Below are 26795 nucleotides of genomic sequence, written 5' to 3' on the forward strand. Positions count from 1 at the left end.
CTGAAGCTATCTGATGTTAAGAGCTCTCTTTTACAGGAAGAGATAAACCGTAAGAATTTGGATGTCTCTCGTGTGTCTCATGCTTGACAATTAGAGGCCAACATGATGGAAATGCAAAGAATGACCGTGATAATGGCTGTGGACGAGATTCTCAAAAATATCGGCCCAAGTTGCGTAGCAAGTCTCACAGTAAGTCTTGTGGGAGAAATGCAAATCTGACTTGTCATCACTGTGGGAAGAAAGGCCACATAAGACCATAGTGTCATGAATTGCACAATGAAAGGCACAAAGACAAGGGGAAAGAGAAAGTGCAGGAAAAGTCTTCTAATCACAGCATAGTACCTGTTAAGTCAAGTGTTAAAATTGAAGAGATCAATGTTATGCAGCCCGAGAATAGTGATGGGGATTATATCCTTGCAATAGCTTCATTTAGTGCTTCACAGATGACAGAGATACACTCTTATGTATGCACAGTGTTGGCTCTTGGACTCGCGTGCGTCCTTACCGTTCTATTTCAGGTTCTGTACGCTTGGGTGATGACAGGTCTCTTAAGATTGTCGGCATTGGTGATGTTAGGCTGCAATTTCCTTCTGACAGCAATTTTGTTATGCACGATGTATGTCATATACCTACATTGACATGCAGTCTCATATCTGCTGGACAGCTTGATGATGCAGGATATCATGTATCTTTTGGAGACTCTGTATGGAAGGTTACTCATAGCAAGCTTGTGCTTACGAGAGATGCCAAGGTTGGCAGCCTCTACCCCTTAGTTGTTTCTAGATCTACAGTTGATCACGCTTTGTTTGTAGGGTCTTTATCTCGTGTATCTCTTTGGCATGTCCGTTTGGGGCACATTTCCGTTAAGGAAATGAAAATGCTTTCTGGTTTACAGTACTTACCGCCCCTTGACTATTTTCATTTTGATTCTTGTGATTATTATCTTTATGGCAGGCAAACTAGGTCTATGCATAAGAAGTTTGGTATGTCACGCACGAGTGAGCCCTTAGCTTTGGTACATTTTGATGTCTATGGGTCCATGTCCTATTAGTCTTTGGATGGTGCGAAGTATTTTGTTACCTTCATAGATGATTTTTCACGTAAGGTATGGGCTTATCCCATAAAGCAGAAGTTCGATGTCTTAGCAGTTTCTCAGAGATGGCTTGCTTTGGCAGAAAACCAGTCTAGGTATAGGCTGAAATACCTTAGGATAGATAATGGGGGTGAATATGTATCACATGCTTTTGAGTAGTTATGTAATGAGAGGGGTATTAAGTGTCAGTTGACCGTCCCTTACACCCCTCTCCAGAATGATATGGCTGAGCAGATGAATAGGACCATCTAGGAAAGGGTTCGCAGTATGCTTAGCCATGCAGGCCTACCCCAGTACTTTTGGGTTGAGGCAATTATGACTGTTGTACATATCATTAATAGATCGCCCTATAGTGCCATCGATTTCCAAGTTACAGAGGAGATATGGACGGGAAATCCTCCCTCTTATATGCGCATTTACATATCTTTGGATATGAGGCATTTTGCCATGTGCCCAAGGACAAGCATAACAAGCTGGATCCTAAGAGTGTTAAATGAATATTCCTTGGCTATGGAGATGCAGGAGAGATGGGTTACCCTCTATGGGATCCGCAAGTGCGGAAAGTCATCCGTAGTCATGATGTAGTATTCCATGAAGATAAGATGCATAGGTAGCCTGAGAGAGTCGTAGAGACAACACAAGGTTATATTTCAGGAGTCGTTACAAGCTCCCATACAACCAGCTGGACAACCTGCAGCAACAGCAGATGCCCATGGCCAAGATGTTGGACAGAATGTTGAGCAGGCAACAAAGCCTGCAGTGCGGCATTTTATTAGAGATAGATGTCCCCCTGACAGATTTCAATCCTCGATTCACTATGTCTTGGTTATTGATGCAGGAGAGCCTCTCACCTATGATGAGGCTATGCACAGAGGTAACAGTCACTCTTGGGAGAGGGCTATGCATGACTTCAGATTTGGTTTCCTTGCCTGCTGGCAAAAAAGCTCCGTCATGCAAGTGGGTGTACAAGCTGAAAAGTATCCCTGGACACTCCAAGTCGGCATACAAGGCTAGATTGGTAGCAAAGTGTTTTAAGCAGGAGCATGGTGTTGACTTTGATGAGGTCTTCTCTCCTATGGTTAAGATAACCACCCTACGCTTTGTCTTGACTTTGGTTGCACACCTTGACTTGGACTTGAACTAGATGAATATCAAGACGGCATTTTTACATAGGGATTTGCATAATGAGATTTACATGGAGCAGTCTAAGGGCTTTGTAGAGCCTGGCAGGGAGTACCTAGTATGCAAGTTGAAGAAAAGTCTTTATGGCTTGAAGCAGGCACCTAGGGAATGGTATCATAAGTTCGATGCCTTTATACAGTCATAGGGCTAGAGTCGTAGTGCTATGGATCTGTGCTTGTACACGAAGAAAGCCCCTGATGGATCTTTACTTATTCCGGTACTCTATGTGGATGACATGCTATTAGCAGGGAAAGCTCATAATAAGCTAGATGCTCTTAAGGCTCACCTCAAGAATAGCTTTGAGATTAAGGATCTCAGACATGCCTCTCACATACTTGGTATGCGCATTAGACGCCACAAGCATTAGGGACTCCTCTACTTGTCACAGAGGAAGTATATTCATAAAGTCCTTGAGTGCTTCCGCATACAAGACATGAAGTCTATTGGTTGTCCATTGCCTTCTTATGTGAAGGTATCACAGGCCGATTGTCCGCAGACAAATGAGCAGAGGACCAAGATGGGCAAGATTCCCTATGCATCTGCAGTGGGCAGTCCTATGTATACCATGATAGCCACCCGTCCAGATATTGCCTTTGCAATTGGTATTGCGGTACGCTATATAGCTATACTTGGCAAGAAGCATTGAAATGTCGTGAGGATATCATGAGGTAGCTGAAGAGCATTGCAGATGTGTATATGTTGTGGCGGCCAGGATATAGGAGCCGTGGGATACACTGACTCTGATTATGTAGAACATACAGATACTAGAAAGTCCACTTCTGGCTATGTGTTCACCTATGCTGGAGGTGCTGTCTCTTGGATGTCGAAGGTGCAAAAGTATACAGCTCTTTCTACCACTAATGCCAAGTATGTTGTAGCCACTAAGGCTTGCAAGGAGACCATATGGTTAGGTCGTTTGGTCCATGACCTGGGTATTGATGCTATCCCTACACTGCATTCGGATTCTATGAGTGCTTCAGTTAACCAAGAATCCGGTCTTCCATGCGAAGACAAAACACATTGAGGTGAGGTATCACTTCATACGAATAGAAGGACTAGTGAGGCTTGTCCTTCTGCCCTCGATGGTCTTCTTTTGCTTCATGGTCTTCTTCCTTCACAACTACAAGATAGGCGTTCTAAGACCTCTTTCTGGCATGATAGAACTTCTCAATATGTCCGATCCTTTTGCAGTCACAAATTAGCTGGTTCTTTTTGCCTTTGTTTTTGTTATTGACATACAACAATTGTCCAGCTTTTGCAGTTTCTTCTTTTCCTTTAATCTTTTTTTCTTCTTCTAACAAGGAGGCCTTAATGTCAACCAATTTAGGGTTGGGCATATTGATTAAAGTGGTTGAAACATTATCATAATCTAGAGACAAGCATTTTAACAAGACACCAATACATATATCTTCATCCATTTTTAGATTTATTTTTGTAATCTAGGTTAGAAGACTTTCCACGTAGTTCAAATGAGATGTCAGGGATGTATTAGGCTTCATGTCCAGTCTAAAAAATTCAATTAATAGACCATACTTTGAGGACTTTGATTGGGCACCAAACAATGTGTCCAATCTATCCCAAGTGTCATGGGACATGTCACATGCATCCACATGGTGGATATAGCTATTATCTAACTCAAGCTTTATGATGACTTAAGCCTTCTGGTCATTTTTTTACCAAATTGTTGCAAGGGCAGCATCCCAGGGGCTTCTTCTCTTGTCCATTAGTGATGGCCCATAGGCCCTTCTTCATCAGAATAAGCTTTATGCGGGTCTGCCAGGTATGAAACCCAACTCCTTTGAAGGACATGTTGGAGCTCCTTGCTGATTTGATCAGTGAATGTTGCTTCAAATCTTCTTCTTGAATTTTGTATTTGTTGGAACTGATCAGATCTGAATGACAAAAACTCCAATTGACCGAGAGAGCATGGCAGCTATGGAGGTTGGAAGATGAATACAAGACTCATGATGACATAGATAGTGAAAAGACTTACTATTACACAAGTGAATTAGGTTCCAAGATGGAAGCTTGGACTCATAAGACACTGACAATGACACTTAAGTAAAATGACAAAATTACTATGATATCTCCTTTAAATGATAGACGAGTACAATGCTTTATAGCTTTAGGATAAGTAGCACTTCCTACCATTGTGCTTATGGGATTGAGCAAGCCTGCATATCCTTAGCCCAACTGCTCCATACAAAGGGGCTATATGAGGTGTGATTGTCTAATTCTCAACATTATTAGCCTCTCCCAAAAGGAAGATTGGTTTCAACTCATAAGATTCACGAGGTCTAATGGTTATGCAACCACAAACGATTCTCACTATGTGCATGGATTTCCTCCATAACCTTAGCCATTTCCCACTATGATAGAAGAGTAATCTCTACTCCATTGAGCAGCATTATGAATGTCATGCCATACTTTCAGAAAAAGTGTTGTGTATGAATATCCTAAGGTATGAATATTCCAAGGAGATCTATTAATAGATTTTTCTCTCCTCTGGAAAAAGAAAATTCTACATCGTTGACAAGAAGTTTTCTTTTTTATACCGATTACAATAGTCAGGTTCCTTTTTTTTTTTTTTTCGTAAAAGGTAATTGTATTAATTACGAAAAAAGTACAAGATTACATGATTACACGAGTACAAGAGGCACGAGGGCCGTAGGCCAACGTGTGGGAAATCCCCGGACTAGAGTACTAAAAAGTTACACCAATCATGGCAAGGACCCAGAGGCAATTGCCAAATGCCAGGAATACAAATCCTCCCGAGGGAGCAAGTCAGAGTGCCTGATGAGATCTAGCTGCCAATGCAAGAGCCCTTTAAGCCTTGCAATATGTCGCGGTACATTAGAAGCCGAATCAAAGAGAAAAGCATTTCGGGTGGTCCAAATGTGCCAGCATCCCCAGTATCTGAAAAAATAGTCAGGTTCCTTTTTCTATCCAGACAGTAAGAAAAACCTCTCTTACAGAAGTTTTGATATGTTCACATGAATATTGATCTCTCATGAGTCATGGCATAGGGGTTTACACCACATTAATAGAGGCTCACACCACACTGGATCTTGATTGGACATGCTTTTTCTTTTTGCAGATTGCTCGAAAGCTTCTGGGTAAAATTCTGATTGATCTTCATAATACACAAGAGGAAGCCATGAACATTGCAGAGGTCAAACATGGACAAGATTATAATCTGGCAAAGGTGATAGACGATAACACAAGATCTGTAAAGAACAGGAAATTTGAAAGCTTTAGAAGGTCGAGCTCAAATAGTGAAAAATCATTAGATGCTGATGAAGACAATGATAAAGAGACACAGTACCGCCTAGATCCCAAGTAAGTACATTAATCTTGAATTTGTAAGTATCCCTCTGAAAAATGTAGATGTGCCAGTCATGTTTTTCCATCAATGAAGTGAGAAATTAGACATGCGAGAGTTAGCATTAAAAAATATATGGGATTGACTACTCATTTGAGTGTAGATATGCAGACGTGAAAACACCTGAGCGACATGTTCGCACTCGCCTATACTTCACATCGGTATGATTCTGACTCAAGTATGTCAGTTATCTAGCAATCTTCCTAATCGAATGGCCATGCTTAAGGGAAGTGAATAATGAGTCACATCTACATGAATTGATGACAGCCCTTGTCGTATGGTGGTTCACTATCCTGAGTACAATTTAAAATGCACCTGAAAAATTCTAGATAAATGGATACGAGTGGTCAGTACATTTGGCTGGTTGATTATCTTGACAGCAAATTTTACATGTAGTTGAGAGAAAAGTGCTCCGGTTCAAAGCTAATCGAATGTCTGCAGGTCATTTGCCAAAAGAGAGAGACTTTCCAAGGACAAACATCTTTATGTTGTTTGCTAGTTGTGTGTTGTCAGCTCTCACTATAGGGAAGCCTGAAACTGTCTGATCCATAAAACCTTGCATTTATGCAGGAATCACATATACATTCTTTAATGAATGTTTTGAGGTATTGCAATTTGGATGAGTCGCTACAAGGTGAAGGAGGACTTGTTTCAAATGAAGCTTTGCACAGAATATTTTGTACCAAGGAGCTAGACTATCTGACACACATTGTATTGAGGATGTATGAAAACACAGCAGTGAGTATCTTTCGCTGTCTCTTGCTTTACGGGCTCCTGCACTTACAATTGTTGATACCTCTTAATGGACTACACACCGGCAGGCCACTCTCAACGACCCCAAAAGATTTCGAGTAGAACTAATGTTTAGCTGCGGTGCAGCCATTGATCTGGATGCAGTAAGATTCAGCTAACGATCAACTCAAAGTATTTCCCAGTAAAGATGAGTTACATCGGCCCGTAACTACTGAAATCTTCCTTTATGCAGGCCTCTGAATGCCTTCGCGATCACACATTACCTGTATCTTCACCTGTCGCATTACAAGGGAATTCCTCTTACCTCACTTTGCAGAAATTGGAGAAAATGATTGAGCCATTTGCAATGCCAGCGGAGGATTTCCCCGCTCCAAGTACACCGCAGGGATACTCAAGTTCTTGTCCTAAAGGTGTCGGGGTTTTCGAGAAGCTTGCTAATCTTTGGCCCTTCTACACACATGCGAGTCCAAGGATATAGCCAGTTCCAGCCGGGCAAAACGTGCGCCGTCCACACTCACGTTGTCGATGTCTGGCTGTACCGAATGGAGATTGGGAGTCACCAGGAATCAAATTTTGACACCTAAAAATTGGATGGAAAGCAGGGCGAGGAAGTATAAATCCCCACCTTGCATACATCGGTGTTGAATGCACAATCTAAATAGAAACAAAGTCATCTTATATTAATGCTTTTGAATTTCTTTTTATCACACATAGAGGTGTATGTACTAAAGCACACATGCACATAAAGTGTAACCAAGGCACAAAATTAGATTGGTTGGGTATATATCGCCAAAACTTTTCATAAAACACAAAGGGTGAGATAAAGTTTTACAGGGATTGATGCTATACTTCATCTCCATTGATTAATCTCCATCTATCTTCTTTCATGCTAATGACAAACTCGTTTATAAAAATTGCTTATTTGGCCTCCACATAAAGTATGTACAATATTTTAAGAGAAAATGGTCCTATGATCTCCTATCTAAGTTGCAATCTTAGGTCATGATTTTTTTTAATGGTTTTGGAAAGAAGCTTGACACAAGGTGATGTGGTAAAGTAGAAAAATGAACGCATGTGGTAGATGCAAGGTGACATGGTTGCCAAGCAAGTAGGCAAAGAGGGAGGATATAATGCCATGTTTTCATATTCATGCCATGGAGGGTGGTAGTGGGGGAGCACAATGATGGACACCATTGGAGAAGCTCGAGATGGAGGTAATGGAGAATGTGATGGGGCAATCCTTGTAGCCCTAGCCTTCATTTCCATGGTGCTTTCCTCATAGCATGATAAGAAATCCACCATGCTAGCTGGTCCATACACTCTTTGCATTGCAATTCAGCTTTTACAACACTAGCATTAGCTATGGGACGCTTTGTATATCATAATCACTACCAAGCAAAAAAGCACATATTTAGTTTTTTCACTTATGGGTGAAAGCATGGTTTGGTAATACAATATGGATTCACAAGGACGTTACCTATTTTTTTTAGAGCACACCTCAAATTTGGTTTCTTGTTTGGTGTTATATGGAATCTATTTTTCCTTGTTTTAAAAAACATTTGATTGCAATAGCTAATTTCCACCTCCCCATGATGACTCTGTCTATGTGTGTCACCATCCCCTTCCACAATCAATATTGATAGAGCAAGTGCTCTTCCTCTCTTTCTTGTGATGTCCCCTTTTGTAGTCAACTCTCTCTCTCTCTCTCTCATGTCTTCACCTTTCATTGCTTGTTTGAAAGCTCTTTCCCTCTATAGCACCACAAATTAATTTAACATGGACAATTTACATGTCAACTCCCCATTCCACACAAATCAGCCAAGTGAGAATACAAAAGGTATTTTCAACATTGATATTATCTAATGCATTGGCTCCACTGATCAAACTATGAAGAGAAATTCAAATATCTATGGGACAACACATTGTCTCAAAAAGAAAACGGCTTTTATGTGTAAGTATTGGGTTGCTAAGAAAAGAGAGATGGAAAGAAAAAGAAAGTAGCATGTTGAAAGATCCATCTTCAATTGATAAAGCAATGCAAAGAAAGCATCTAGATATGTTAAACTATGGCAAAGTTTTGGTGCAAGTAAACACTAGGGCTTACAACAAGTTCCCAAAGAGAGTTATCTAAGTAGCTTCTACTTCATCCAACTTTGCAAGACCTGCAATCATCAACAAGTAATGTTGAGAGCACTCTTATATCCAACATCCATAATGTGCTCAATCAACTCAAGATGCTCCACTTCACTTAAAGAGATCATCTTTGACGATAGTGTTGAATAATAACAACGGCATAACACAAATGAGCCATACAAGAATACCATGTATTTTGGGTGTTCATCAGAGACATTGTAGCCAATTCTTGTCTTAAGATAAAAGATAATGAGGAAGCTTTGCCATTGAGTGCTTCTCAAAGACAATTGCTTCAACATGATATCAACACAATTGAATTAGGAATTATGAATCCAATGTATGCCATTTGGAGCATGGAGACTCGAGTTTCACCCAACAAAAGGATATATGTCAAAAGTAGATTGGACAAAAAAGTGTTCTAAAGCATCCTATGCATCTTCTTAATGACTCACAAGTTAATTCGAACCATCCCTATTATCTTATGTTCCTCTGTTATATGTTAGGTATATTATAGTCTATATATAATCCATGTCATTATATCTGTTACATCCCTTGTAGCAAACTTACAATACATCATGTATTTCTTATAGAAACATTTAGTATTGTAACTTGTACCACCCTATGCCTTCCATCTTAGGTACTTTATATCACTTTTTATCTAATTGGAGCAATAGTCTCCAAGGTTCATCTACTTTTTACTTTCATACCAACGATAATTTTGAGAGCATTCCATTTGGTTTGGGTACCAACACATTGCTAGTGTATATCAATTCAGTGCTTTGTAGTATCATTATGATATTGTACTTTGCCAAATGGAGGTGACAAAATGGCTCCACTAGTGTATTGTATCTCATAGTACAATACCAAAAGCCTTTTTGTAAAGTTTCAACTTTTTTCTACATAGTGCCAAACGGATCTAGTACTTTGGTGCATTCCCTAGTATAGTACCAAAAGGGCACCTTGAAGTACCAAAAGCTTTTGCAAAGTACCAAATTGAAAATGTACGACACCAAATGGATATAGTATTCTAGTACATTCCCTTTTATAGTATCAAAAAAGTACTGTAAAATATCAAATGCTTCTATGAAGTATCAAATTGTTATTGTATATTATAATGCGACTAGCAATATGTAACTCTTGCTCTGTCAAGAGGCGATCAAGGTAAGGGTGTCCTTTGATGTGCTTTTCTAGGGGTCGGTCACAAATAGTAGTTAACACCCTATACGAGGTTGGAGAGACATAAGTTGGTTCGTATTCTGATGTCTTGATGGCTCTTCGCTGCTCAACGTTAGTCATTATTTGGCATCCCTTGAAATTCCATTTCAATCGAAGGGGTGCCATTATCATTGTGGGGTATCCAAGAGGGATCATTGTGGTAGGGAAGTGGGGCTTATGGAATTACGTACACCTGCAAACAAGTATTGGGCTCCGGATCACCAGGAGGTGGGCAAAGTTCCCCCCGGGAAGGGTTGTGCATCCCTTCAGGGTCTTAAGTGGTAAGGGAGGGTCACCTCTCTTTTGTCTTACCACCTCACCTAGCATCTGCCTTTTTCCTCAGCCAGAGTATACATGGTAGACATTTTTAATTAGCAATCAGCATGAGATGCATTGGAAAGAAGACATTGTGGCTCAAGCAACTCCCAAGGTTGAAATCCTTGAGTCTAAGCTCTCTATAGAGTAGCTTTAAGATTGCCTTATCTACTTCTCATTTTGAAGTAGGGGAGTATGTGTTTGAATTGTTTGCACTGAAAACATACTCTCTTAACTCACGAAAAAATTCAACTACATAAGCCTTGGCTATGGCTTTAGCAAGCTACTACATGGATTCTTCAAGCTTTCCAGCAAGCACACAGAGCTATTTCCCATTCTCATGATCATTCTAGATCTCCCAGACCTTGGCTATGGCAAATTTTATGACAGCAGTGAAATCTCTTGAAATTTCTTGAAGATATCAAAGGGATTTTACTCTATCAAGCTTCCTGGAGCTTTCTCAACAATTAGGGGACCGACATTGAACCATTCTTGGCAGCTTCAAGGATAGTTGGTTATGGAGTCAAAAAAAGGTAGCAAGCTTTAGGCATCAAATTTTTGGATTATTCTCTTCCATTTCATAGAGTTTTGCTCTAAATCACTTCAGGGACCTCTCTTCTACTTCAGGTATTCAAAATTTTGAAGAATCCAAGCAATGCATTCAAGATTGAAGATCAATCTTCTCTTGAACTACAAGTATGACAGGGATTGAAGAATTTCTTTGAAATTTGGATCCATCAAAGAGGATTCAAATTCAAGGGATTTTCATCTATACTACTCTTTGAAGTTGAAGACTTGATTTAGACATCATTCTTGGACCAAATTTGGAGCTAATGTGTGGGATTATGGAGTCTATTCTTCTCTTGATCATTTGTTGGATTCAAGAAGGTCTATCAACCTTTATGGTTGAAGTTTGACTCAAGCAACATCTTCTTCAATCATTGAAAGAGAAATTTGTAAAAGGTAAGTATAGTAAATTAGTGAGTCACTGATTACTATAGGTAAACCTTTCTCATCCTCATTTATATACATTTTACCTTGCAATTCCTGCATATCATGGAAATATCAAAATCTTGATTCAGCCATGCATATTATGCCCTGGTTTTTAGAACACTAGCTCTACCATGTATATTCTAACTGAGGATAAAGGTTGAAGCTAGATGAGATAGCAAGACAATAGTGAGATGACCCTCCCTTGCTATTTATGACTCCATAGGGGTACACAATCTAGCCCGAAAAGAACTAACACCTTCCGAAGTTTCAAAGCCCATTCAAGTGCATGTCTGTCGTTTTATCCCTCACCGTAGTTGGTGGACCATGGAAGACCACTTGGGAAAGAGTGGACAAAGACTTGAAGACTTTTGGTACCAAATAGGACAAAACATGGCAGTTGATGATAGTTTTGAACAAAGATATAGATCTACATATACTTTGAAGGTGATCACAAGTTGGTGACAAAGCCTACAGGTTGAACTTCAGTATACCTACAAGGGATTCTTAATTATCTATGACCAAATGGGTTGAAACAAGGTCCAAACAATGAGTTTACATGTGGTTACAGATTGCTATCTCATCCTAGACAATCATAAAGAATCAATTTCAGAAGTGGAATATTTCATTCTAAAAAATTGGTTCTTATACTCTATGCCTAGAGGATGAAGTTAGCTTCGACCCTAACTATAAAGCACCTCATTTGGACCTACGGTTCAAAAGTTTTTGTCATTTTAGTGACATGTGGTCATTGTAGGCAACACCTGGACAGGTTGATAGGATACACTATTTTGATCTGAAGCAACCATATACCTCTCCCAAACTTGTAACTTTGATAAATTTTGTTTAAATAAGTGTTATTATCTTTGTTTTGAGCTATCAACCACTTAGATTGGAGGAGTATAGCTCTAGTTATTGACCATTCTTTGACAGGCAGTCTTGAGTTACTACACTTTCCATGATGGCAAGGAATAAGAAGGAGCAGGTATTGGAGCACATTAATGAGAGATTAGAAGATTACAATGCTAAAGCAAATCCTACAATAGGGGTCACAAATCAAGGACAATAATTTATGGGCAATAGTACAACTAATGAAGAGATCCAATGGCCAAGGGTTCCTCATGACAATGATCCTAGAACTAAAGTAAATGTTTCTCATGACTCCAATGATTTCCAACAACTATCAAAGCAAGTTGGTAATATGAATGAAGGTCAAATCCAACTTACCCATTCAATGGATGACAAGTTTGGCAAGATGATTACACATATGGAGCAGCAAAACCATAGGTTGGATGCCAAATTTGCACAGCTGGTTACAATATTCAGCAAATTGGGTAACAAATTGCAAAGCAATCCACCTTTCCATACTAAAGATGTACCTATTACTTATGGCAATGTGAGGTTCACAACAGCCCACCAACATATACCATCCACTTTTGAACATGGAGAACCTTCTAAGGTGAATGAAACAATTCAACCTCATACCAACTCTTGGAATATAAACATGCCAAACTTCACTAATTCAAGAGATAAGGGACAACAAGATTATCCCCTGCATGATGACATAAATGAGTTTGTACATGGATGTCATCCCTTCTATAAGGAGTTCGGTTCTCAACATAATCAAGTTCATAATGCGAGAGATAATCAAGGGCAATATGCACATGATAAAGCAAGGAATGGAGACACTTTCCAGCATGTTGAAGATCATGATGATAGGTTGCCACATGGGATATTCACTCATAACCAACAATTACAAGGAAACTCATTGTTTGGTTGTCAATCTTTTGAAAATAATCGAAATGGATAGCATTCATTTACTCCTAATCATGGACCGCAAGCAATGAGTGATCATTTTAATAGGCATCAGTCTTTTGGATATACCAATCATAATGGGCGGCATTATCATTATGATAAGGAATACAAGGACAAGATCAACATATCCAATTTCAAAGGAGATAACCCTTCACCGACCAAACTTAAGGAATGGATCAACAAATTGAAAATGGATTTTACTCTCTACCCACGCAATGATCAAGCAAAGATTTGTTATGCAGCCCTACACCTAGAGGGATATGCGCATATGTAGTGGAGATACATGACCAAGATTGGGGAGAATTTTCAGTGTTGAGGACTTCAAATCAATACTCAATTGTTTGTATCACCAATGGAGAAGGAAAGGCTTGAAAGGAAATGGTATAATCTTAGGCAAAGGGTTTCTACCATGAGGGAGTATTCCAGACAATTCTTAAACCTTTCCATGTATGTGGAATGCATTTTCGATTCAGCCAAACTGAATAAATATATTGTTGGTCTTGATCCAAACCTTTCAGCTAAAGTTGGGGCAGTCAAGCCTACAAATGTCCATGCAACCATTCAATATGTTGAAAGGTATATCCAAAAATATAGAAGATATTTGACTTCATTTCAACCCAAAACGGGAATGAATTATCAATCAAATCAACCTATGAGATTTGGACAACTATTCAGTCAACAAAGAGAGGGATTTAGAGCCAAAAACGAGTTTCAAAATAATTTCAACAAGGTTCCAACTTACCCTACATCATATGCTTCAAAACAAGGCAATAATTTCAGATATAATGCTGATCCAAAGGAGAATTCAAGAGGGCTGAAGGTGCAACTAAGCAATATCCCAATAACAATAGCAACAATGCACTTTCCAATGACAAATCCAAGGATCTATGCTATAAATGTGGGGAGAAATGGTCTCCTGAGCACAAGCAGAAGTGCAAAGGATATATGGCAAAGTCTAATATGTTGAATATTGAAGACTCTGATGAAGAGGGGACACAAGAAGGAAATCTTTTGCAAGTAGAGACAGTTCCTACTTATGATGAGATGCATGAGCATGATGATCAAGACACACAGGAGGAATTAGAGCCGATTAATAGTTTCCCTTATGATGCAGGTGGTTCATTTGATCCTCGTGCATCAGGGATTGAGGATCCTTCTATGGTTTCTTGTCAGTCCATGTTATGTTTCATATCTCAGGATGCATGGATGGGTTGTAAAGGTAAAAATACACTTTGGCTCAAGGGTACTCTAAATTCAAGGGTTGCTCATATTCTCATTGATACAAGCAGCACACATAGTTTTATCAATGTCAATCATTGTATGAGCTGAAGTTACTACCTCAAGAAATAGATGCCCTACTGAAGGTACAAGTGGCTAATGATGCTCAAGAGTTGAGCAAAGAGATATGCTGGCAGACTCCTATTGAATTATCATAGTCTTGCACTATTATGACAGACTTGATTGTCCTAGATATGGGTCCTATTAACATCATCATTGGCTACAATTAGCTTAAACAGCTTGGAAATTTTTCTTTGGACCTAAATCAGATGTTCATGGAGTTTACTTGGAATGGGCAACAAGTAAAACTTAATGACAGAGAGAAAGCAAGTGAAAATAATTAGCAAGAAGAAGATGAAGAAGGAAATCAATGGTATGTCTTGCATTTCACACTTATTCTATCAAAGGTAGATGAAAATCAATAATCTACTTCACCTAAGGAGCAAGATCCATGTCTATGTAAACTTTTGGATGAGTTACATATTCCAACCACCTACATCATTGCCTCCTCAATGAGAAGTGGATCATCCTATTGATTTAATGCATGACACTAAGCCCATCAACAAACCTCCTTACAGGTTATTCAAGTATGAGAGAGAAGAAGTAGAGAAACATGTTAAAGACTTGTTAAAAATGGGGTTTATTCAACTTAGTCAGTCACCTTTTTCTTCTCTCGTACTACTTGTCAAGAAGAGAGATGGGTCATTTAGGATGTGTATTAACTATAGAGACTTAAATAAGAGCACCATAAAGAACAGGTACCCAATCCCCCGCATTGATGATTTGTTGGATGAACTCGAGGATGCAAGATTTTTCACTAAGATTGACTTAAGGTCATATTATCACCAAATCAGGATGAAAGCAAGGGATGAGTACAAGACAGCTTTCAAGACAGAAAGAGGTCTCTACTACTTCCTAGTTATACCATTTGGACTTTCAAATGCACCTACAACTTTCCAAGCTCTTATGAACAAGATTTTGCAGCCATTCTTATATAAATCAGTCTTGGTATTCTTTGATGATATTCTCATCTATAGCAAGAATAGAGAGGAACATCTGAAGCATGTCAAAGAAGTCCTTCTTACCTTGAGAAGACACAAGATTTTTGCAAAGGAAAGCAAGGATACTTTTATGGCTGATGAGGTAGAATACTTGGGTCATATAGTTGGTGAGAAATGAATTATGATTGATCCAAAGGTCTAGTGCATCAAGGATTGGCCCATACCACCTTGGATTATCTTCTTTCTATAGGAGATTCATCAAGAATTATGCCCATATAGTAGCTCCTCTCACTGACATATTGAAAAAGAAAGCCTTCTTTTGGGATACTACAGCCACTATGAGTTTCAATGAGCTGAAAAGTCTTCTCATCTCAACACCTATCGTAGTGTGCCCAAACTTTTCCAAGGAGTTCACTATATTTTCTTATGCTAGTGGCGAAGGTATTGGGGTTGTTTGCCAAGACCATGGTGTTATTGCTTATGAAAGAAGGAAGTTGGATGATGGTAAAGAAAGAAAACTCCACGTCTATGAGTAGGAAATGTTAGCTATTTTTCACGCAATCAAGAAGTGGCACCACTACATCTATGGCAACCATTTTAAGGTGAAGAGCGACCATCGTGTGCTGAAGTATTTCCTCTCTCAGCCAAATCTCTCTCCCAAACAAAGACAATGGTTAGCTACACTTCAAGGATATAATTTTGAGATTTCTTATATGGCAGGCAAGGATAATGTAGTGGCAGAAGCCTTATCCAGGATGTGGGCATGTTCTGTTTCTACCATCTCTACCATACATAAGGATTGGATCTAGGATGTGGGCATGTTCCATTTCTACCATCTCTACCATACATAAGGATTGGATCCAGGACATTCAAGAAAAATATCTTTCAGATGAGCACACTGCCAATACTATGAAGAAATTACAGCAATATGATGGATTTGAATTTTCCAATTTCAAATGGCAAAATGGACTTCTTTGGTATAAAGGGAGAGTATACTTGACCCCTCAATCATCATTTAGGTCTTGAATTTTGCAAGAGATGCATTCTTCTCCTTTGGCAGCAAGACATATTGGATTTTTTAAAATCTTTGACAAGATCCATAAATGTTTCTATTGGAAGGGACTTTGGAAATATGTCAAGGAGTATGTGATGAATTTCTTACCATGCTAGTAGAATAAAGATTCAAATTTATTGCCTAGTGGTCTACTTTAGCCTTTGCCTATCCCACATGTGGTAAATGGACTGATATCAGCATGGATTTTATTATAGGACTTCCTACCACTAAGTAGGGTTGGAATAGCATTTTTGTTGTGGTTGATTGTCTTATAAAATCAGCCTACTTCTTACCTACCAAAGTCCAATATTCAGCCAAACAGGTAGCAAATCAGTTCATGGAAGAAATTTTCAGACTTCGTGGATTACCTAGGAAGATTGTTTCTGACAAGGATTCCAAGTTCATGGGGAATTGTTGGAAATCCTTTTTACTTATATGGATAGCAAACTAACTCCAAGTATTGCCTACCATCCACAAACAAATGGCCAAACTAAAAGGGTCAATAAATGGTTAGAAATCTACCTCGGACACTTTTGCCATGATACACAAAATCCATGGGATCATCGGATTCATCTTGCAGAGTTTTGTTACAATAATACTCATCACATGAGTATTGGTATGTCACCATTTGAGGCATTGTATGGATATAAAGTCCAAGTACCTTCAGCATTGTTTCATGACGAAGTGAATCCTCTTTACTTGAGAAAAGTTGGAAAATATGGAAGCCTTAATGAAGTAGTGCAAAGCAAACATCAGGAAGGCACAAGAGACAATGAAATTATATGCGGATGATAAAAGAAGGCATGTGGATTTTCAAGAAGGAGAATCTGTATTTTTGAAAGTACCTAAGTCTCGTTATGCTTCTCTCAAGGGTGGACATAATAAGCTTGCTCATCGCTATTATGCTCCATATCAAATCACGAGGAAAGTTGGAGATCTTGCTTACCAACTTGATTTACCTTCAACCACATGCGTTCATAATGTTTTTCATGTGTCTCAACTCAAGAAATACATTGGCCTTGACATACAAGTTCTTGAAGAACTACCTCCTCTTGATGAAGATGGCTTAATCATCTATGAGCCTGAAAGGATTATTGGCAAGAGAGAGAAGGTTCTAGGGAACCGTATTGTTATGGAATATCTATTCAAGTGGAAGGGATTGCCTATGGAAGAGTCATCTTGGCAACATGCTTCATATTTAGATCAATTTCTATGGCTTCTTTAAGAAGACAATTAGTTCATTACACAGTGGGTAGCTTGCTGTTATAATTTTTTGTCATGAAAATGATTGACTTATCGACATCAAAATTGGATTTTGATGATATGGATGGATACCTTATGAAGTATACTTCATTTATATATCTCATATGTGTCATTCTGACATTTCTATCCAAAGTTATAGGTCATTTACTATCACTACGTTGTTTAGGACAGCATTCCAAATTTCCACTATTTTGAGCTTATTTTGGAGATCTTTTCAATGGAAAACTTCAACAAGGATATTCAGCATTGGTCTCTCATTTCTTAACATTTACCATTCACTTGTCCTTTCAGTCTTCAAAGTTTTGAGGACAAAACTTTTGGGTAGGGATGGATTGTAATAAGGCAATTTTCATGCTTTTAGGAAATTAGCCTATTTTAAACTGGAGTATAAAAGGCAAGAGGGTGCCAATGTAAATCATCTTTTAATCATTTTTCACATCTCCATTTCTTGGAGCTCAAAGGTAATTCCTTCCCCACCATTGTAAGGGGTGATTTCCTTGCAGCAACTGTCATCAATTGATTCTCAAGCTACCATGGCTTCAACATCTCTTGTAATTCTTGGTTGTAAGACATCTTGAATTAAGAAGTGGCAAGCTATGGTTCTCAACATTTCTTGTTAGTCGTTGTGTAATTTCCATTGAAGAGGAAACCATCTTTATAGGACCCATCCAGAAGTACAAATGTCTCTTAGATACTTTGAGGTATGAAAGCCTTACTTTGTCAAGAAATTGCAAGAGCGGCATACCTGTTGGTTGATGTGTGTATCATGTCCAACTAAGATATTTTAAAAAGGCATTTACTTTGATGAGACAAAGCAAGTTTAGGCACCATGGAAAGGATCATGCATTCACATGTTTTGTCTGCTGCAAAAATGATAATCCAAGTCAATGTATGGCAAACCAATCTATATATCATAACATCACCAATCTATACGAATCACTTAATGTGTCCAGAGCTTGGTGGTTCAAAATACCATACCAAAAAATGCTTATTCAAGTATTGTGGTAGATATAGAGTTAAGATGTTAACAATGTGTCCTAATGAGACTTCAGTGGACAATAGAGACATGGCTGTGAAGTTCTTAATAAGTGTCTCAATAAGGCAAATGGATGCATGTGGGGCTAAGAAGAAAAGAAAGGATTTGGTGGTGCAACAAATGAGAAGCTCTGCCTTTATTGACATGTTCTCTCATTTTACATGCTTCATCAAGCACAACTTCATTTTTCAATGGCAAGCATAGTAATTTAAAGAGTACTTAATGAATTTTTCATTTGATGATGTTGCTTCAGTTATTGACTTTGTAGAGAATTACTTATTTTAGATGTAGAACAAGATACAATCCATGCATTGGTGGTCCAATCTAGTTACAATAAATGTTCACATAACTTATATCAGGAACAATGGAGATGATATGAAAAAGACACTCCATTCTTACATATTTGACAATAAGTTACATGATACTCTCTTTGTACAACATTTTTTTCTTCTCCATGACAAGTAGTTGAAACAGAATGGCTATTTTTTACAGCATCACTAGGTATGCCTCTCAGTTCAAAGCTCGAAGACCTTTCTACTTTGTAGATAGGTATTACCACTTAATAGATTTGCAAAGGATACATAACTTCTCAACGTCAAAACATGGAAAAGGGGAGCATGATGGAGCTGGGATAATCGTACAAAGAACCCTCATGAGGAGTTGAAACTAAATGCTTAGCCTATGAAGTGTGCAATTGATATAGTCAAGTATTTAAATAACACATTTCAAGCCTAAAGATAAGGTGCATGGATACAGTACATCGAGTTTTTTTGCTAATTTCCAAGGATGACGTGGAACGAGATTAGCAATGGGATTATGAGAGTGTTGCGAGGGCTCATGCATGTTTCATTGCATTATGGATATTCAAAGAATGACCCATGTGCTTTACGTTATCAAATACTCTTATGTTTTTGTGATTCATATATCTATGGACAATTGAGAATATGCAAGAATTGGCAACATTTAGAAGAATGAAACTATGTCGTCATCATGCCTATCCTAGAATCAGAGGATGCTTGTAGTGATGAGGAGAATGATTATGCTAGAGACATTGAGAGTTTTGGTTTTGATTTGCCAATGCAAAATCACTCGGACCTACCCATTTATGAAGGGAACCCTGATCATTTGTATGAACTGTTGTCCATTAGAAACAACTTTGCAGTTAAGGCAGCAGAGGAAGATGAGGATTTCTATATAATCAAATGCACCAAAACTATGTATTAAAAAGTGAAGGCACAAAAGGCTGCGTGATACAAAAAATTTATTGAAGTGGGAAAAGTAGTTGAAGGCTTATACTATGGCCAAGTTAAAGGTAGTTTTGACACATATAGCCTTCTTGAACATACATCTCTGGTTACAATCTACTCACACCTTGTAAGAGCAATTAGGTTTTCCATGGAGCCTATCCTTTGATGTCAAAACATATTCAAGCTATCTACCAAGGTTTATGAAAGCATATACAATAGTATGCTATATGGTGATGATGATGATCAATATGTAACAATTCTAGAATAGATAGCAAGTAAAACATAGTACCAAACTTGAATTTACTATAATACAATGCTAATTTTAAATAGTACAAAATTTTGATACTCGCCAATATTAGCAAACAGATGTACAATAATCACCGTTGACATTTTTAAAATCCCTAAAATGACCACATAGTGCCACTTACAATATCAATTAGACCCTAATGACTCCAGTAGTATTCAGAGTACTAAAGCAAATAAAACAACATATGTCAAAAATTGTAGATTAGAAAAGGTTGAAATTACCAAGAAGTACCCAAAAAAGGCTATGATATATTTACAATTTGATATGATAAATCAGTACACAATGTGGTAGGTAGGAGTGGTTGTAAATAACAAGGCCAGCATACAACTTCTAAGCATTGGAGTTGAATTACAAAGTACACAAATTTTCACATAACACCAACATAAGGAATGTCACAAAAACTCTATCGCAATACTTCACACTCTTCTTGTGAAAATATATATGTACATACACGCATGGTAACATAAGACTTGATCAATAAGACTATAGAACACAGAAATATCGATGGCCTATAACAAATAGCTTTATGCAAACAAAATCTACATTAGTTTTGGCCTCTTACAATATCTCCATATCATAACATTTGCTCGAGGTCCTAGTTTCAACAGGAACTTTTTGGCTTTTGGCCTCGCTATACATTAACATTTTCTATTAACCTAGATTGCCATCTAGTCGATCCTGTTTATAGATATCTTTTAGGCCCTTCAAGAGCATCCCATTGATATCCACAATTATCAATCTTCCTTTTCTTGCAGGAAGATCTTTTGGAAGCTTACTTTCTACAACATTATGCTCATCGAGCCACCAAGGTCTCATGGCTACAAAAGAAATTAACAAATGAGATATGCACAAGAGACAAAACAAATAGCTTAACTCAAAAGTGGCATTAACAAAGCATGTGAGAGAGATAAAACACATAGTTGAACCCGAAAAACACCAAAAATCAAGTGACATAAAAGACTCGTAACAAATGGCTGAGTTACAAAGCCATGTAATGCTTGCAAATACACTATATCTTGCATGAGCGCTTTGTCCCTTTTATACAAGAAAACTCTACTAGAGGAGTATCATGTTCACTTGGCTACTGCTCATTCTCTACAAGTCCTAAATTCTACTCCTGCTCTCTCTCCACCTCCCCCTTTTTGCTCTTCAACGATGGGAACTTCAGTGTGCTCCTCCTCTCCCTCTAGCTCCCCCTTCTACTCTTCACTAACATCGAGCTCAATGGAGTTATTCTCTCTCCAAGTCCCCCTTTTGCACTTCGTAGGTTGCAAACTTAGTGGGCTCCTACTCTCTCTCCAAGCACACTTCACAATTAATAGGTTCTTCCTTGTGGTCCTTAACTCTAAGTCCCCCTTTTGCACTTCATAGGTTGCAGACTTAGTGGGCTCCTACTCTCTCTCCAAGCACACTTCACAATTAATAGGTTCTTCCTTGTGGTCCTTAACTCCATCCACCCTAGACTCTAGCTCTGCATCATGCGTACCATGTTTCCTTTCTACATTTGTAATAGGGGGATTGTTTATGCCTGGCACCTCCTCATGCACATCAAAAACTACTCAAGAGTGGGAATCGCTAACAGGGTTTATGTGTATCTTCATCAAGTCCCATAGTGTAGCCCATGTCTCCCTCTGAAATGTCATTTGGCAAATCATCTAGCACATCTTGAATTTCTTCTCTAATGGTATCGTGCATTTTCTATCACTCAAGTTTATAAAAACATCAACATATACAAGAATATAAATTATTTTGTGGGTAGAGAGTAAATAAATTATACCAAATGAAAGATTTTGCTCCATGTAATTTATTTTTCAAAGAAAATGCCACACTATCAGCTTAGTGTATACTGTGAAAGATAACAAATCTAAACAATGGAGAATTTATTATTTTCTTAAATTTTTAAATCATATTTGATACTTCTTTGAATGTGAAAGCCTTATCATCATTAATAGATCCTAACATGTAGAATCCATATGGTATATATGCAATTGCAAGGGTGAAGAAATGACAAGAAGCATTTTAACAAGTAACTATGGACCTGAGCCTTTTAACACTCGACCTGAGCAAATCGCATTCCATCTAAAGAAAAAACATGAAAATGTCATGTCGGTAAATAATAGTAGGGTCATGCCTACAAGAATGTAAATACTAATAAACAATAAACAATGGAGGTAACATTGAAGCAATCAAGTAGTACCAATAAAAAAGTAACTAAGTTTGAGATTGGTACTAAAAAGAACCCAAACTTGATGCTCAAGATACATATGCATGTGATGATCCTACCAAATTGTACCAATAGATTAAAACAAGATTTTAACTTTGCTAAAACTACCAAAAACAGATACATTAACTCTATTAAATTCAAACCAAAACACAACACTCTAGACTTTGAAAGATGAAGTTTAAAAACTTGGCACACATAGAATATAACCTAGTACAAAAATAGTTGCAAGGATTTTTGAACATATATGAGCTACAAAAAGCTACCAAATACTACCAAACATTACAAAAAGGTACAGACATGTCCCAAATAGTATAAAAAGTACCAACCAATAAAACTCCCCAAAGATTTATTGCAAAAAGTACAAAATGAGAGTAGATAAAATGTACCAAACATTGAAAAATGGTACAAACGCATCCCAAACAATACAAAAGGTACAAAATAGTACAATGCCCCAAAGGTTTACTGCAAAAATACATGCGAACAAAAAGACAATGTACAAAAATGTCCCACAATGTACCAACAAAGAGCAATATAAAATATTTCCAAATGTACCTAAGTGTACAAAAATGTACTAAGATAAAATGTACCAATATATAATGTACCAAGAGATAATGTACCGAAATGTATCAATATTTATACTAACATGTATAACAATGTACCAAACCTTACAAAGAGGTCACAAAAATAGGATTAAAAGATGTTTAAGAATGTACCAAATAGTAATTAAAATTTAATATGATTTTTTTAACCAATTTATATGGCTTTAGGATATATAAATTCCCAAAGGCCTACTGCAAAAAGTAGAAACAAACATAAGACCATGGTACCACAATGTACTGAAAGGTACCAAAGGTTCTAAAATATCCATGACAAATATATCATAATATCCAAAAAATTTGCCTATGTTTTAAAATGTACAAAATGGTTGATTGTAGAATGTACAATAATGTACCAAAATGTATAAAATATATTAAAAGAGTCCAAAATTTTACTTCATAAATGTACCAAAATGTATTAGAAGTTTGTTCACCTTTTGTGCAAAAAGCGTCAAAATAGTCAAAAAGATCTAAATTTTATCAAAATGCACCTAAATAAAAACAACACAAGGCCAACTAAAAGTACAATAGCTACCAAAAGAAAAAAAATATGTTATAAGGCAAGGTATAAGTATATGTATAGCTTCCACCTCCTAGGCAAGAAGCTGCAAATCCTCTATGATTCCAAGTTGACAAAGCATGTGCTTCAACGCATTCAAATCATCCTAAACATCTTTTTAACTCTTCATGTAGACCTTGTTGGTATAGCTTAGTGAGGCATTGCTCAAACATGATAATGTCGTCCTTAGTTTTCTTAGCCACGTCATTGGGGCCCTCAACCCTTAGCAAGCTCTCCTTCTTTCATTGGAGAGTTTCCCTCCACACATGCAACCTACTCATCTTTTGCATACACTTTGATGAAACCTAGTTAGCAATGCTCTACAAATCAACAATGTAATCTGCTTCAAAAGGCCTAAAAATCATAGCATCACCCTCTTCAGTGCAAATGTTGCTTGCACCTTGTGTATAGTCGATCTTTTTATTCAACCTATACAAGCCACACTAAAGTATGTCGTTTGCCCTCCTCCAATTGTCCAGCTTCCTTTCCAACCCTCCACGCTTGCTTTTGCACATGTTTAGCCCATTAACCCCAAACTTTGCCCATGCTATCTTATGTGTTGATGGGCCTTTTTTTGCATCATTGTACATCTCAAATGCATAGCACCTAGCAAAGTTTGTCATGATCTCCCCATATGATGGGGGGGCCTAGTACACCTTATGGAAAAATAGTTTACAGTCCTCAAAAAATCCAAGCTATAAATAGTTTAGGTATAGCTTGGCATTCTTTTGATGCCATAGCGTGAACATTGTGAGCATTGAGAAGATACGCATCCGTCAAGTCTCAAGTGACCTTCCCCTCAAGGCAAAGGTCATATTCCTCAAGTAGTTCCTCTGTTGTATAGCAGAATTTGGTGAGTATGAGGTACTCATCCTTTTTGTTTTTCCTTGCAATGCATAAGTACTTAACTAGTTACTACAAGGCACCAAAAATTCATCCTTTAGATACTTATATCTAAGCATACAACTACTTACCCCTCTTCTTACTGCAAAGCACCAAAAATTCATCCTATAGATACCTATATTTGTTCATGCAACTACTTACCCCTCTTCTTTGTTTTGTTGATCTGTTCTCATGCACAAATGAGGGTTTTTTCATGATCTCACTAAAGAAACCATCTATCCTCTCAAATGATTGAGCTATGTCCTATGTCAATGCTCCAAACCCCATGTTGCTATATCGCTCCTTGGTACTACTGGCCACCTTCTAACAATTGGCGGGTGTTTTGGCCCCCTTTTTCTTGGACCATTTCTTAGTAGCAACTCTAGGGATCACCCTTGGAGTGCATTTGCATGTTGGTATCCTCATATATAGCAATTGCACATGGAACGCTAATAGCTTTAAGCTTGACACCTTCAACTAAAACAAGAGAGCACAAGCCTAGGCAAAAGAGTCCCCACTGAGCTAGAGGAAGATGCTTGTCATCGAGCGAAGCAGAGCTTATGCAAAAGAGTTCTCACTAAGTTGGAAGAGGATACTAGAAGAAGACACTGGTCATCGAGCAAAGTAGAGATGGCGAAAAGGTCCCACGTAGGACCTGAAATAACATATAAAAAATCATTTTAGAAAAAGCATAACCACCACTATAAACGCATTCAAGCTATCATATGTTCATACCATGATTAGGATTCTTATCGTTTGTTCTTTTTTATTCTAAATTTATGTTATAAAGGTTTCTTGAAAGTTCAATGGTGTAAAAAGAAATATCAAACTTCCTCCAAATTTTCCAAAGAGAACCAAAGGGACAAACTAAAAATGGGTACAATTTTTGTTCCACCAAATCATGCTTCCACCCTTGTATGGCTATGAGGACCTAAAATTACATATTAAATTTTATAAAAAGAAAGCTAACATGCAACCACCACTATCCACACATTCAAATTGTCAAATGCTCATACCATGATTAGGATTCCTATCGTTTCTTTTTTAATTCAAATTTCTATTGTGAAGGTTTCTTAAAACTTCAGTGGCATAAAAAGAAATAACAAACTCCCTCCAAGTTTGCCAAAGTTAACCAAATGGACAAACTAAAAATGGGTACAATTTTTGTACCACCAAACCATGCTCCCAACCTTGTATATGTATGCATGACCTTACGTGCCATATAAAAATTATACAAAGAAAGCTAGCATGCAACCACCACTATCCACATGTTCAAATTGTCAAATATTCATGCCATGATTGGGATTCTTTTTTTTTTCAAATTTCTATTACAAAGGTTATTTTCAAACTTTGATGGCATAAAAAGAAATATCAAACTCCCTCCAAGTTTGCCAAAGAGAACCAAAAGGGAAAATTAAAAATGGGTACAATTTTATACCATCAAACTATGCTTCCACCCTTGTATAGGTATGTCAGTTCAAGCAACTTTAGAGATCCTCCCTCCAAGCCATCACAATGGGCATGCATGCTTGTCCTATGCCAAGCAAGATCTATACTATATATACTTAGAAAAGCAATAGGAACACACCTTAATCGCTCAAAACAAAAGAGAGGAAAGAAAAAATCAAACACAGAGACGGAGAGAGAGAGAGAGAGAGAGAGAGAGAGAGAGATTTCCCTTTTTTGGTTTGTCGTGCTAGCTCTCATTGTGAGACTCTTACATTGGTATCGTGCTAATTGTCCTTCTAAGACTCGTGTGCCAAGCGCAAGAGCAAAGCCTCTACACAACATCTGAGAAAGCTTTGGTTACTCCTAGGGGAATCCATGGGTGAGGCCTAAACCTCCGACATTGTGAGACTCTTACATTGGTATCGTGCTAATTGTCCTTCTAAGACTCGTGTGCCAAGCGCAAGAGCAAAGCCTCTACACAACATCTGAGAAAGCTTTGGTTACTCCTAGGGGAATCCATGGGTGAGGCCTAAACCTCCGATCTGACATGGAGATGTAGGTGGAGTTGATGAGGAGGTGCTTCTAGTGGCTCGCACCCGCATCTACCACCCACCTATCCTAGCATGAGGCAACCCCTCCTAGGTCAATGAGTTGCCTAACGAAGGGAAGGAATAGACAAGATCAAACTAAACATGTAGCAAGTCAAACGAGTTGCCCAAGCTACCCATGGGGTAGAAGTGATGATGGTTGGGTAGCCAACCACAAAGCCAACCTCCTTGCCGTTCTCAAAGCAAACCCTATGCGTTGCTCCCAATGGAACAATGTTGCCATCGCCATCCCATCTACTATTGGCATATATCCAATCCCTCCAACACAATTGCCTCACAATGCTAGGTCTTGACTTGAGACGCGAGAGAGGATGTCTCAACTCAAGACAAACCAACAATGCTAGTACAAAAAAGTACTTTTAACAATGTTGTCGTTGCCATCCCATCCACTACCGGCATGTATCCAATCCCTC

At 38.1% G+C, this 26795-nt stretch overlaps 1 protein-coding gene and 1 pseudogene across 1 annotated transcript in view; both read left to right on the forward strand.

Moving 5' to 3' along the window:
• The window catches only part of LOC148021147 (inositol hexakisphosphate and diphosphoinositol-pentakisphosphate kinase VIP2-like), a 261593-nt gene extending 254261 nt beyond the window's left edge, over positions 1 to 7332 (forward strand). Inside the window, exons 28-32 of the mRNA XM_087698993.1 lie at positions 5373 to 5614; positions 5761 to 5818; positions 6228 to 6395; positions 6479 to 6553; positions 6643 to 7332. Coding sequence (XP_087555119.1) covers positions 5373 to 5614; positions 5761 to 5818; positions 6228 to 6395; positions 6479 to 6553; positions 6643 to 6888 — 789 coding nt within the window. The 3' untranslated portion in view covers positions 6889 to 7332. The remainder of the gene's footprint in view (positions 1 to 5372; positions 5615 to 5760; positions 5819 to 6227; positions 6396 to 6478; positions 6554 to 6642) is intronic.
• Positions 7333 to 7593: 261 nt separating this feature from the next.
• LOC148021149 (uncharacterized) lies at positions 7594 to 18714 on the forward strand (annotated as a pseudogene).
• The last annotated feature ends 8081 nt before the right edge of the window (positions 18715 to 26795 follow it).

This window comes from Lygodium microphyllum, chromosome 18, assembly GCF_053477565.2.
Source record: "Lygodium microphyllum isolate KBCC chromosome 18, Lygodium_microphyllum_v1.1.10, whole genome shotgun sequence".
In the NCBI taxonomy this organism is placed as follows: domain Eukaryota; kingdom Viridiplantae; phylum Streptophyta; class Polypodiopsida; order Schizaeales; family Lygodiaceae; genus Lygodium; species Lygodium microphyllum.